Source organism: Gorilla gorilla, chromosome 15 (genome assembly GCF_029281585.2).
Source record: "Gorilla gorilla gorilla isolate KB3781 chromosome 15, NHGRI_mGorGor1-v2.1_pri, whole genome shotgun sequence".
Taxonomy (NCBI): Eukaryota; Metazoa; Chordata; class Mammalia; order Primates; family Hominidae; genus Gorilla; species Gorilla gorilla.
In genome coordinates this window covers 36366313-36380352 of record NC_073239.2, presented here as the reverse complement: position 1 = coordinate 36380352, position 14040 = coordinate 36366313, and the positions used below count along the sequence as shown (strand labels likewise).

Below are 14040 nucleotides of genomic sequence, written 5' to 3'. Positions count from 1 at the left end.
TCCAGCCTGGGCAACAGAGTAAAACTGTCTCAAAAAAAAAAAAAAAAAAAAAAAAGAAAAAGAGAAAAAGAAAAAGAAAAGAAAAGAAAAAGAAAAAGAAAATTGACAACAGGTGCTGGAGAGGATGTGAAGAAATAGGAACACTTTTACACTGTTGGTGGGACTGTAAACTAGTTCAACCATTGTGGAAGTCAGTGTGGCGATTCCTCAGGGATCTAGAACTAGAAATATCATTTGACCCAGCCATCCCATTACTGGGTATATACCCAAAGGAATATAAATCATGCTGCTATAAAGACACATGCACACATATGTTTATTGTGGCACTATTCACAATAGCAAAGACTTGGAACCAACCCAAATGTCCAACAATGATAGACTGGATTAAGAAAATGTGGCACATATACACCATGGAATACTATGCAGCCATAAAAAATGATGAGTTCATGTCCTTTGTAGGCACATGGATGAGATTGGAAATCATCATTCTCAGTAAACTATCACAAGGACAGAAAAACCAAACACCGCATGTTTTCACTCATAGGTGGGAATTGAACAGTGAGAACACATGGACACAGGAAGGGGAACATCACACTCTGGGGACTGTTGTGGGGTCGGGGGAGGGGGGAAGGATAGCATTAGGAGATATACCTAATGCTAAATGACGAGTTAATGGGTGCAGCACACCAGCATGGCACATGTATACGTATGTAACTAACCTGCACATTGTGCACGTGTACCCTAAAACTTAAAGTATAATAATAATAAAATTTAAAAAATTAAAAAAAAAAAGAAAAAGAAAATTGACCTAAACACACACACAAAAAAACTGACCCTTTTTTGCTCTCAGCTGTCCAGTAGGCAGAAATGGAAAGAGCAGACAGGAAGGATAGAGGTGAGTCGTAGAGGGCGGGAATACACAATCATTAAGTGAAAGCCATTATCCTCAGGAAGGCTGCAGAGAAGAGAGTAGGTGGCAAGAGCAGCAGAATTATCTGAAAAGCCTCTGGAATACCCACTTCCCTTTTGCTATGGAGAAACAGGGCATGGCATGCCCCACTTCTTTCTGTTTCAAATGCATTCCCCTTTCTCTAATGGGTGAGACTCTAGGCAGCCTTTAAGATCCAGTTCAAAATACACCCATCGGATGACACCTTCCCTAACAGAAGCCTTCCTGGGCAGAGTTCACTGCTCTATCCTCTGGGCTCTCACAAGACTTGTCCATACATCTAAGTCCACTCAAAACTTGTATTTGTTTATGTCTATCTGCTGGTCAGGAGCTCTCTGACTTCTGTATCCTTGGTGCCTCCTACAGTGCCTGCCACAAAGTAGGTAATTAATAACAGTGTGAGGGAGAAAGAAGAGAAAGAAAAAAGAGAGGCAGTGGGGAGAGCAGGATGGGGGAAGAGGGAAAGAGGAAGCACCTGACTACCTTCCCTGGCCAAGACAAAGGGAAATGGATTTAAAAATAACTCTGGGAGAAAGGGACTGAAAGGGGGAAATGACTTTTCTGAGTCTTGTCTGCTTCTCACTCTTCTCTCCACCACACCCTCTCACCACTTGAGACCTCAGGCAACAACGGTCTCATTTTCACTCCTGATTCCTCAGTTTGCCCAAAAGAAAGAAGCCAGACAGGCTTCTGACTTCTTCCACCCCATCTCCTTAAACCTCAGATCATCTGTTTTTCCACTGTGGGCCTCTCCCTCCTTGGCCTCTGCCCGCATCATCTTTCCCACACAACACTCCTGCCACATGGCTCTGGGGGGCCCGTCAGGCCTCTCAGGCCCCTGTGCCGTGCATGTCTATGTGGGAGCTTCTGCCTCAGAAGGAAACCAAGAGGTTCTCAGGGGCAGCCTGTGGTGTCTCACCGGGAAACGCTAGACCAGGCCTACAGAATTACCTGAGAAAGAATATTGTTAAGAAGGTTTAGGCATCCTAGGGATGGGAGAGGAGAAGGGAGCAAGTTCCGGGAAAAAAAGCGCTGAACGATTTACAGTCCTTCCTCCTACACTCCTCAAACTCTTTCATGGATGGCCATTCCACATTTTTCCCATGATCCCTGGGTCAGAACCATTTTTCCAACTGTCCTCCCATGGTCTCTACACTTTGGCTACTGAAGCTTCTTAACTCTCTTTCAAACCAGATGCACTTTCCCTAAGAATCCCTAAGCCTTGTGGAGTTGCTCCTGAGTCTCCTTTCCTTACCTGGGTATTCAGCCGCCTCCCCTTTCCCTATATGTTTTCCCCAGGAGTTCTGGAACCACGATTTCCTCAATGGAGATCATATGTACAAAAGCAGTTTACAATGCACAGTGTGAGAATAAAATACTACCAAGAATAAAGCCTCTTTTCTCTCCCCACAATCTCTGTCCTTCTCTCAGGCTATTTCTTACGCCCTCCTCATACGCTGTTGCTCCCTCTTCACCCAGCAGGTTTGGTTTGGTGTGGGGTGGGAACCAAAGCTATGTGCTGCACAGTGGGCAGTGTCAGGATGCAGGCAGGCATCTCAGCCCGAGGCCTTGGCAGAGTTCCCAGGCAGAGCCATCGGCCCAGGCCAGGACAGTAGGCATGGATAAGGTGAGAAAGTGCATAAGTACGGTGACTGTAGCCCCCCAGCACCAGTAGCTCCTCCTGCAGCACAGCACTTGCAGCCCCCACATGGGGGGAGGGTAGGGGTGCCAGGTGAGTCCAGCTATCAGTCCTTAGTTCATAGGCCTCAAAGCTTAGCAGGTCCCCAGTCTCACCCAGCCCACCTGCCACATACAACCTCCCACCCAATGCAGCCATGACATGGCCAGCCCGAGGTACCCCCATAGGGCTCAGAAATGTCCCTGGCTTCTCAAGTTTGGGGTCATAGTGCATCAGTGAGGCCAGGTATTGGCCAGTCCCACCACAGCCACCGCTCACATACAATTGGCCCTCCAAAATCGCAGCTGCGTGGGCAAAACATGGTGCTGGAAGTGCAGGTGCTGGCCTAAGGAAGAACAGGACACAAGATAAGGCAACTAGCATCTTCAACTCTCCTTCTATTCCAAGTCTCCTAATCTCTCCCAGATGCCCCCTTGCCTGCTTACCTCCAGACATTGAGCTCAGGGTTGTAGGTCTCCACAGAGTCCAGGGCAACATCATTGTGTCTTCCACCCAGGGCGTAAAGTTTTCCATCCAGTGCCACCAAGGGGAAAAGGCTTCGAGCCTGGGACAAAGGAGCCATCTCCTCCCAGTCCTCTTGACTGGGCTCCCACCTGGACACAGTAGGACAAGAGATTGGAAGAGGGACTCTGGGCATCTGTGGTTGGCTAGGCCAGCAATTTCTCTCCCTGCCCACCTTAGGGCCTGCCACACCCTGCCCACTCCTAGAAGCTTATACCTGAGAGTTGAAGCCAGGGTGTTGGAGTGACTGTAGAAATCTTGTCCCCCACACACATAGAGTTCACTTCCTGCCAGGCTCGCAGCCCCATGCCGGAAGCGTCCGGGGGCAGGCAGGGCAGGCAGCTGCCCCCACTCAACAGTTCGTACCAGTCCCACGCCACAGCGGAAGGCCCGGGCCCACCACACTGCTCGGGATGGTTGTCTTAGGGCCATGTCTGGTCTGAGCCCATCCCCGCCAATCACTACCAGTGCCCGGTCAGGCTCCCTCCGTCTCTCTTGGCCTGGAACATCAGCCTCTACCATCAGCTGGTGCAACAGATCCGGGGTCAGGGGTGGAAGTAGCCCGGCTGCCCGCACCCTCCGCAACTCCCTGGTGGACATGCGGCCAAAGCGGACACATCGCAGCAGGGCCTTGGCCTCTGACTCCTGGGTCTCGGGGTTGGCAGCTAGCCAACACCGTGCAGCCACAAAGGCCTCAAACTCCTCCTGCACATGGAGCTCATCACTATCCAGGAGCTCAGCCAAGCAGGCAGCTGGTAAAGAAGGGAAAGCAGGACACAAGGCTACAGCAGGCAGGTGGGTGAGGAGGTAGTGACGGGCTTTGCTCCAGAGCCTCTCCAACCCGGGGGCTTCAGCCATGGGGAACAGGGCCAGGCAACGCGCAGGGCTGAGGCCCCGTGCCAAGCCTTTCTGACACAAATCCAAGCAAGAAGAGCTCTGGTACTGCAGAGCAGCCTGGGCAGCTCTCAGTAGTCCTGGCCACCTTGCCCGCACAACTCCGGAGTAAGCAAAAGAGACGAGGAGTCGCAGGTCCTGGGTGGAGATCGTCCGCAGAGATACCTCTGTGCCCTGGGATTCCCTCATCCCGCTCAGGAGCATGGCCCCAAAGAACTCACTGCCACAGGCCAGGGCGGCTCGGTGCACTGCAGGAGGGGAGAAGGAATAGAGGAGGACTCAAAGTGTTGCAAGACCGATAGGCACTACTCCAACTTGGTACTCTAAGTCTGGCCAAACTCTAAGTTTGGCCCTCCAAGCCACCCACTGCTACAGGCCAAACTGTGGTGTGCATCAGAATACCATGGGGTAGTTGTTAAAATGCAGGTTTCAGCAGTCCACTCCCAGAGATTCTGATTCAGCAGTTCTGGACGGAGACCCTAGAAATTTGTATTGTAACACTTCAAGTAACCCTATGTGATTCTCATGTTAGTGGCCTGAAGACACTTAGATAAACATTGCTTTAGTCTTTTTGGTCAGATGAGTCAGAAAAAGAGTCTTCATGGATCAGGTTGAGAGGAAAGCATTTGCTAAGAGGAGCACAAAATAAATGGAAAAGACCAACATGCAACTTATATAGGTCTGTCTATATTGTGCACAAAATAAAATTCTTTACAATCAAGAGCCAAGACTGTCAGCCATTCTGTTAGATTTTTCTGGGAAAGTGGCACCACTCGGGAATGGCTGTAATCCAACCTCATCGGATTGCTGTCTCCTCTTGCCTAAGATTTAGTGTTTAATGTTTTCCGTGTGTCCCAGCTTTTCTCTGCATAACCCTCTCCTGTTCTTGGTATAATTTGTAGAATCATGAGATCTGAAACTTGAGACCTTCAAAATAGTCTAATTCAATTATTCCCTTTAAAATAAGGAAACTGGTTGGGTGTCGTGGCACACGCCTGTAATCCCAGCACTTTGGGAGGCTGAGGTGGGTGGATCACTTGAGGTCAGGAGTTCAAGGCCAGCCTGGCCAACATGGTGAAACTCCATCTCTACCAAAAATACAAACATTAGCTGGACATGGTGGCAGGCACCTGTAATCCCAGCTACTTGGAGACTGAGGCAGGAGAATAGCTTGAACCTGGGAGGCGAGGGTTGCAATGAGCTGAGACTGTGCCGCTGCACCCAGCCTGGGTGACAGAGCGAGACTCCATCTCAAAATAAATAAATAAATAAAATGTGGAAACTGAGTTGGGTCCCAAAGAAAGCATGTGATTTATTTTTCATTTCCATGCAGTGGCTGTGCGGGCAGATCATCTCCATCCACTGCCACTGATGTCAGACTGCAATAAGCATGCTTGTGTACCAATACCTTGGTTATCTGCATGGTCCTCATGACAATGAAACTGTCCTATTAACCTATGCTGTTAAACAATTAGACCTCATACTCAGCATCACTTATGGATTATTCTGGCCAAAATATTTAACTTGAATCTGTTCAACTCTATTTAGATCTAAAGTCAAGTTTATAGGAAGTTGAAAGGCTAAAGGAACAATTTAGAGGGGAAAAACCACATAAATCAAGAAAATGGAGCATTTTATAGGATAACCAATTTTTTTTTTTTTTTTTGAGATAGGGTCTTATTCTGTCACCCTGCCTGGAGTGCAGTGATACAATCTCGGCTCACTGCAACCTCCACCCTCCAGGTTCAAGTGATTCTCGTGCCTCAGCTTCCAGATTAGCTGGGACTACAGGTGCATGCTACCATGCCTGGCTAATTTTTGTATTTTTAGTAGAGACGGTTTTGTCATGTTGGACAGGCTAACCTTGAACTCCTGGCCTCAAGTGATCTGCCTGCCTCGGCCTCCCAAAGTGTTGGGATTACAGGCGTGAGCCACCATGCCTGGCCCAGGGTAACCAATCTTACATGTTATTGTCTTTACCAATCAATATATAAAGTAATTAAAAAAAAAGGAGGGAGGACTGTACTAGATTAAAGGAAGCTTAAGAGACATGCAACTGAGAATAGCATAGTCCTTGATTAATTCCTGGGTTGAACAAACTCACTGTAAAAAATGTTTTTTGGACAACTGGGAAAATATAAATGTGGACTAGGTGATATTAAAAAATTACTGGCCAGGCGCAGTGGCTCATGCCTGTAAACCCAGCATTTTGGGAGGCTAAGGCAGGTGGATCGCCTGAGGTCAGGAGTTCAAGACCAGACCAGCCAACATGGTGAAACCCCATCTCTACAAAAAATACAAAAATTAGCTGGGCGTGGTGGTGCACGCCTGTAATCCCAGTTACTCGGGAGGCCGAGGCAGGAGAATCACTTGAACCTGGGAGGTGAAGGCTGCAGTGAGCCGAGATCGTGCCATTGTACTCCAGCCTGGGTGACAGAGCAAGATTCCATCTCAAAAAAAGAAAGGAAGAGAGAAAGAAAGAAAGAAAGAAAGAAAGAAAGAAAGAAAGAAAGAAAGAAAGAAAGGGAAAGAAAGAGAGAGAGAGAGAAAGAAAGAGAGAAAGAAAGAGAGAGAGAGAGAGAAAGAAAGAAAAAGAAAGAAAGAAAAATTGCTATTAATTTTGTCGTGCATGATAAAGGTATTATGGTTATGAGAAAATGTCCTCTTTGATTTATTTTTTCCTTTCACACCTAGTCCCACAGAATTGTCTTCTTTTAAAAAGACACATACCCAAATACTTATGAGTAAAATGTCACGAATTTCCTTTAAACTTCAGTAAAAAATAAAATGAACAGATGAAATAAATATAGTAAAATATTAGTTGTTAAATCTGGGTGATGGGTGTTTGAATGTTCATCTTAATATTCTTGGCTTTGTAAAATGCTTCATAATAAAAAGGTGGGGGGTAATGCTCCTAGAAGTCCTTTTAGGCAGGTCACAGAGGGCCAAGCTGTTTAAGAACTCCATGCTGCTTTGACCAACTGAGGCATGCGTGCCTTTCCCAAAGGGCAGGTGTTGTTCATATGACTTTCCACTGTCTTTTAAGCAGTAGGTAGTGGCCTGGTGCTTCCCAAGTAGTAAACATCAATGACAGATTTCAAATATATATTGTCTGAGAAAATCTGCATTCCTCAAAACAAGCTAAGCCATCTCAGCTCCCATATCACCAATCAACCTATAGTTCAGAGCCAACCCTGAAAGGGCTCACAACCACTTGTATTCACCTCTTACTCATTACTATACCCTAGGATTTTAAGTGACAGATTCGCAACCATTAAGTAGGAATATTTCCTAGGGAAATCAAAGCAGTGATATGAGTATGCTTAAATTCAAAAGCCTAGTGAGAATTTTATGATTATGAAAAATTTAAATCCCCTCTCCATCTAGTGCTATCATACATGAAAATAAAGACTTTTGGAGTGGTTTTCCTTCTAGGAGTCCCAGAAGCACTTCAGTTCCCAGTCACTCCTCTAATGGGCAGTAGCTATGTGACTTTGGACAAGTCTTGGATTCTGATTTCGTCATCAGCAAAGTGTAACAGCCCAACTAGATAATCTCTAAACTAATCCCTTGTAATTTTAAACTTTCAATGTGTCCACATGGCCTAGTGGAAGCAGACTGGACTAGTGATGTAGGCTTGTATCCTGGGGTTGTCCCAAGTCAACATCTCCAAATTTAATGTTCCTTATGTGCACCTATAGATAATGATATTGACCTCACCAGCTTTCAGTAAAATTTAAAAAGAGATGTCATGTGTAAAAATTTCAGGTACCCAGTGCCTCACTAAATGTTAGTAGACTCCGAATAATACTCAACTTATGCAACCCTACTTAGCTTTCCTGGTGATGAGCAGAGTTAACTTCAAAGTGCCATGGCCAGGCCGGGTGCAGTGACTCATGCCTGTAATCCCAGCATGAGACAGGTGGATCACCTGAGGTTAGGAGTTCAAGACAAGCCTGGCCAACCTGGTGAAACCCCATCTCTACTAAAAAATACCAAAAAAATTAGCCAGGCATGGTGGCAGGTGCCTCTAATCCCAGCTACTCAGGAGGCTGAGGCAGGAGAATCACTTGAACCCAGGAGGTGCAGGTTGCAGTGAGCCAAGATTGTGCCACTGCACTCCAGCCCGGGCAACAGAGTGAGATGCTGTCTCAGAAAAAAAAAAAAAAAAAGTGCCACGGCCTGGTAACCTTAAACAGTACCAGACCTTGCTCATTAGCTGCAGGGCCCATAAGTCAGCCATGGTGTCAAGCACACCAAGGTGAAAGCACACATTGAGTTTTCCACCAGGTTCCCCTGGCTTTCCTGTGTCCTGAATGGAGGATGCCAAGAAGGGCCTTTTGTTAATTTCTGCTTGAGTCAATCCACTTTCTGCTTGTTCTACTGCCATGGATTGTACCCTTAGCTCTAGCCAGCTGGCTGGAGATTCCTTGTTACTGGACACAGGAAAAGCCAGACAGAGGGTCAGTTTAAATCTGTCAGAGCGCCTAGAAAACAACTCGACTGCGCATGCCCGGCTCTCCGTGGGGCAGGAGAGGCACCAAAGGCCACCCCAGGGAAATTCTGACAGCAGCAGGGATCAAAACCATCATGGTGGGGATAAAACCACCTGCTGCTTGCACACACCATTCCGTTAGCATATGCACCTGCAGTAATTTAATGCCCCACAGGCCCTCACCCGACAGCTGGCAGCCGCCTGCCTCCAGCTTCAAGTCACACCCGACGCCCTCTCGGTAGAGGAGCTCGATTCCGCGCAGGTTCTCCCTCAGCTCCTCTGCCTGGCTGGGCTTCTTTACATCTTCCCCGGCATTTCCAGCCCTCTCGCATGTCTGCTGGGCAGCAGCCTTCACCCGGGGCGCTCCCAGCGCCTCGGCTGCGGCCAGCACATCCCCCTGCGAGGCGGGGCCCAGCACCCCCTCATAGGCAAAGGTCAGCACGGCCTCCCAGCCCCCTGGGGACACCTCGAGGCTGAAGGGGGGCCGCGGACCTCCGCCGCCCAGCAGCCTGTCTCGGAAGAGGCTGCTGATTGCGGCCAGGATCACCCGATGCACCCCGTATACCCGCCCCGCGACTGACACCTCTTCGTCCAGCAACAGTCTCTGCTCCCGCAGCCGCTGGGCCTCGGCGAAAAACTGGCTCGGATGCTCCTCGCTGCGCAGCCACTCGGGCTCTGCCACATCTTCATCTTCTTCCTCTTCCTCTTCTTCCCCTAGGGACAAGGCTGGAAAGGGAAGGTTCCTTGGGACCAGGGGCCTGGAACCAGGCTCTTCCAGAGGAAAGGAAGGCAATCTGGGATCCTCGTCGGGGGAGGGAGGCCAGGAAGGGGTTCTCTGGGCGTGCACAGGGAGTCCAAGGCAGTCCTTCTGGACGGGATGAGAGACACTCTCCAGCTCAGGGGGATAATGTGGGGTGTCCGAGGCGCTCATGCCGAGGTTTGCTGGATAGCTGCAGGTGAGCAGAGGCAAGACAGCCTGGCGTCAGAGCTGGACCCAAAGAGGCCAGAGCAACCATGTCTCCAGCCAGTTGAAATGTCAGTCTCTCCCCTGCTCCAACACCCTCCTCCTACCCTCAGCCACATCCCAGCACTGGAGTATCTGGGATACACAGGACAACTATAGGGTGCACGCGGTGCAGTGAAACATGCAAGAAGCCCTGTAAAGATCCAGTAACCGGGACCACACCCTTCCCCTATTGCCCCCATCCTTTTAGTCACCCTCAGGAGACACCAGCGTTCCACTTGCCCTCTCACTTGAGCGCCCGCTGTGCTTGGGGCTGCGTGGCAGAGGGAACTTGCCCACATGGCATCCCAGTCAGCCAGTGGCCCCATGGGGCTAATTATAGCCGGTCCTGGCTGGCTAGGCACTTGGCACCTGGTGTCCTAACTCTGACACCCAATCCCCTGGGCTCCCTCCCAGACTGACACCCCCACCCTTCCACCTGTAGGTCATACGGGGCTAGGCAAATTAGGAAACCAAGGAGAATGAGGGGATCCAGTGGAATGAGCCCAAGGCCAGAAGGGCTGGGCCACTAGAGTGGGCTGGAAGGATCAGACAAAGAGTCTGGACCAGGCTTTGGCTGTTGACTTTTCTGTGCATGATAAAGCTGGGACCCCGCTGGGCATGATGGTTCTTGCCTGTAATCCTAGCACTTTGGGAGGCCAAGCTGGGTGAGTCACTGGAGCCCAGGAATTTGAGACCAGCCTGGGTAATATGATGAAACTCCATATTTTTTATATCTACCAAAAATTACAAAAATTAGCTGGACGTGGTGTCTCATGCCTGTAGTCGTAGCACTGTGGGAGGCCAAGGCGGATGGATCACTTGAGGACAGCAGTTTGAGACCAAACTGGGCAACATGGTGAAACCCCATCTCTACAAAAAAATACAAAAATGAGCCAGGCATGGTGGGGCACATCTTTAGTCCCAGCTTCTTAGGAGGCTGAGGTGGGAGGATCACTTGAGCCCAGGAGGCAGAGGTTGCAGTGAGCTGAGGTCGCACCACTACACTCCAGCTTGGGTGACAGAGCAAAACCCTGTCTCAAAAAACAAAAAAGCTGGGACCCAGGAGCGAACAGCTGGGACCCAGGAGCGAATATAGCCCAGCTTTATCCACGGAGGGCAGAAGAGTGGGGAAAGTGAAGGGCCAGGGGGCAGGGCTACGGACCTAGGTGGCTCACCCCACACAGGGATTACTATCTGTCCAGAGGTGGGGTCCAGGGTAAGAGCCTGAAATCCAACCCTGTGTCTTTGGAAAAGTCTGGGGAATTCTAACTCTCATCTTGGCACTGGGATAAGAACCAGACAGTGGAAGGTGTGCTTGATCTGCATGCTGTGAGGACCAGAGTCCTGGACTAGACGGGCTATGGACATGCAAGTATTCCGTTTGAGCCAGACGGTAACAGCCACTCCTTCTCCCTCCAGGACAACACTTCCTTTCTCATCCTGAGGCCAAGTGCTAGACTAAAGCCCCTAAAAGCCAGGCAATCACTTTGCGCTGCAGTTTTGAGTGTCATCTTGCAGAAAGGATTTAGGGAAAGGTGCAGTGACACACTTCCTCTCCCTTCTCTGGGGGAGGTAGGACAGGCCAAGGACTCCTACTTCCTGGCCTATAAAATGTCTGGTCCAGGCTGGATAGGTTGACTCCACAGGCAGACTTAATAAGGGAAGGAGGAACGATTGCTCCTTGTGATTCAGATGAAAGGGCTCATGTGGAGGGTGGGGTACGGTGGGAAGTGGGCTGACCCGCACAGCACCCCCTCCTACTTTCAGAGTTGTCTCCATTTCCCCATTTGTGGCCTGGGTACCCCTGGCAACTCTGAGTAGCTAGCATTCCCTGGGTGAGCCTAGCCAGCAGGTGCACTCCCCAAAATGGTTCGACTGAGAGGCAGTTTATGGTTATCCTGGCCAGCAAATGGGGAGATAGTGTCCAGGCTCTGCACCCTGTTTCTCAGTTCAGACATTTCGAATGCCTCTCATGTCCTCCCCAGAGCAAGACAATGTGGCCAGCATCTTGACCCCCAACCAGGAGTTGGAGGAACTGCAATCTGGTAGAGACATACCCCGAGCCAGCCTCTGTTCACCAACTGCTTACAAGGATGAGGACACGGGAGCCTGCTACGAGTTCTATGCCAACTCCGTAGTCCTGGGATGGCTCCATACAGCTTGGTAAGACCCAGACCCCACAGTGAACTCCTGAAGGTAGGATAACATCTGCCTGTGGGCTACCACCACCCTTCATGTAGCTCTGGGACTGCCCTCCAGGTCCATTAGCTGTCCTCCTGGTTGCAGATGCGCTGGCTAGCAAGGGGTCTTGGCATTTCAGTTATGTATGTGCTGTCCCAGCCAAGAAATAGTGCCACGTCCACCTCAAGAGGAAACCCACACCCAGCCACACTCCCAAGATGATCTGGAGAATTCTGGGGCCAAAACCGGCAAGGCTCCAGTGCACTTCAGCTGGGTCATAGGAGTCATGGTAATGGATTGGCGCTCATGGTTCCCTAAGTCTGGGGATCTAGGCAGGCGAGAACTTTTTGCTCCAGGGGAGTTTTTGGGAAGTACCTCTGAAGAAGGGGGCAAGGGGTGGGGCTCACACTGGAGACTGCGACCCCTCCCTTACCACCCTGCTCCCCAGATTTGCTGTATGCTCAATATCTGGGGCATCATTCTCTACCTGCAGCTGCCTTGGATCGCTGCTCAGGCAGGCACAGGTATGAGCTCAGAGCTCTCCTGGGCAGTAGGAAGGGATGTGCATGTATGAATAAATTCCCATCCTCACCCCAGGGCTCACATGGCTCATCATCCTGTTCTTGGCCTCAGTCATACTGTCACTGGATTGTCTATCTCAGCCATCTCCAGCAACGGCAAAATCAAGGCTGGTGAGTCTGTAGTGACTCCCGCTCCTCCCTTCATGTTTCCCCATCCCTCATATCTGTTAATGAATTGTATGGTGTTCTTCGATGATCACATTTGGTCATTTCCTCACTCCCCCAACCCCTGCCACACAAACATTTTCATTTCCCCTTTTGGTACCGGTGGTACCTAGATAGCCCTACTGCTTTGGGATGGGGTTTTCTTCCCATGAAGAAATGTGTATCCTCAATCTCATTTCCAGGCTCCTGTATGATTCAATGTGCTTCAGAAAATAGGACTGACATGGGTGTGCAGAATAGGAGCCGCCTGGGCGCAAAGTGCCAGTATGGCTGGGATTTCAGCAGTTGTCGAGAGCAAGGGTCCTGCCTCTATGGGCTCTCTAATCACTATGAGGTGAGTGAACCAGAGCAGAAGTGTAGAGAGAGAAACCTTGCCCATTGCCTGGCATAGCATAGATGTTTAAGTTGATTAATTTGGGGCAAAACCTTCAAAGATGCAAATAAATTTTAATAAGTCTGGGAAAACTAGGTGAAAATACAGGTGGAATGCATTACTTTGGAAATGCATTGATTTTTGCCTCTGTCTGCCCTTTTCCTCAGACCATGAACATGGTGTCTGCCTTTAGCCCTCTGATGTCTGCTAGAATCTTGAGTGCCATTCTGTTCTGTACCCTTTCCTGCTTTGTTTCAGCCCCTAATATCTTCCAGGCTAGTTGAGATCTTAGCAGGAGGCTTGCAAGAGAAAGGCAAGAATGTTAGTAGACACGGTCATCCCAAGTGTATAATTTTTGAGGAGGGGCAAAAGAGGGCTCAGTTCTCAGCAACTGGGAGTTAGAAGGTAACTTTGGGAGATGGAGATGACTGTGGCTGGCTAGCGTTTAAAGAGATAATCCAAGCCCACATAGCAACATTCAAAGTCTGCCTGTAAATCAAGGCAAAGTATGGGGAAGGTGTCACTCTTTTTTTTTTTTTTTTTTTTTGAGACAGAGTCTCACTTTGTCACCCAGGCTGGAGTGCAATGGCATGGTCTCGGCTCACTGCAACCTCCGCCTCCCAGGTTCAAGTGATTCTCTCGCCTCAGCCTCCCAAGTATAGGCACGTGCCACCACATCCGGTTAATTTTTATATTTTTAGTAGAGATGGGGTTTCACTATGTTGGCCAGGTTGGTCTCGAACTCCTGACTTGTGATTCACCCGCCTTAGCCTCCCAAAGTGCTGGGATTACAGGCGTGAGCCCCCAGGCCTGGCCCAGTGTCACTCATCTATCTACCTCCCCACTGTCAGTTTTTCCCATCCCTCATTCCCAGGGATCTTACCACCCCCTACTCCCCCTACTCCTATCCTTTCTGCCTCTGACCCCTAAACTCCCTTGACTTCTGTCTATGCTTCCCACTCTCCTGCCTCTTTAGAGGGAGAGGGCTCTCATTCTCCTACTTCCTGGGACCCTCCCCTGTTGATCGCCAAGACCTCTTGCAGCAGCTGTGCCAGGATAAACCATACACAATCACTGGCTTTTTTGGGGGGAAAGGCCATGGCAAGAACCACGAGCCTCTGTGGGGCTATCTGCTCACCTTCCTCACTGCTGTAGGTTTCATCCTTATCGGTGACTACTCCCCACCCCACCCTCCA

General features: G+C 49.6%; 1 protein-coding gene across 1 annotated transcript; it reads right to left on the bottom strand.

The window, feature by feature from the left end:
* Positions 1-293: 293 nt before the first annotated feature.
* Positions 294-9628, bottom strand: KLHL33 (kelch like family member 33). Its single transcript, XM_019009241.4, has 4 exons — positions 8722-9628; positions 3367-4291; positions 3074-3241; positions 294-2973 (listed from the first exon to the last, which is right to left on the bottom strand). Exons 1-4 carry the CDS (start codon positions 9467-9469, stop codon positions 2421-2423), a joined length of 2394 nt encoding a protein of 797 aa, XP_018864786.2. The 5' UTR covers positions 9470-9628; the 3' UTR covers positions 294-2420.
* Between the last annotated feature and the right edge of the window lie 4412 nt (positions 9629-14040).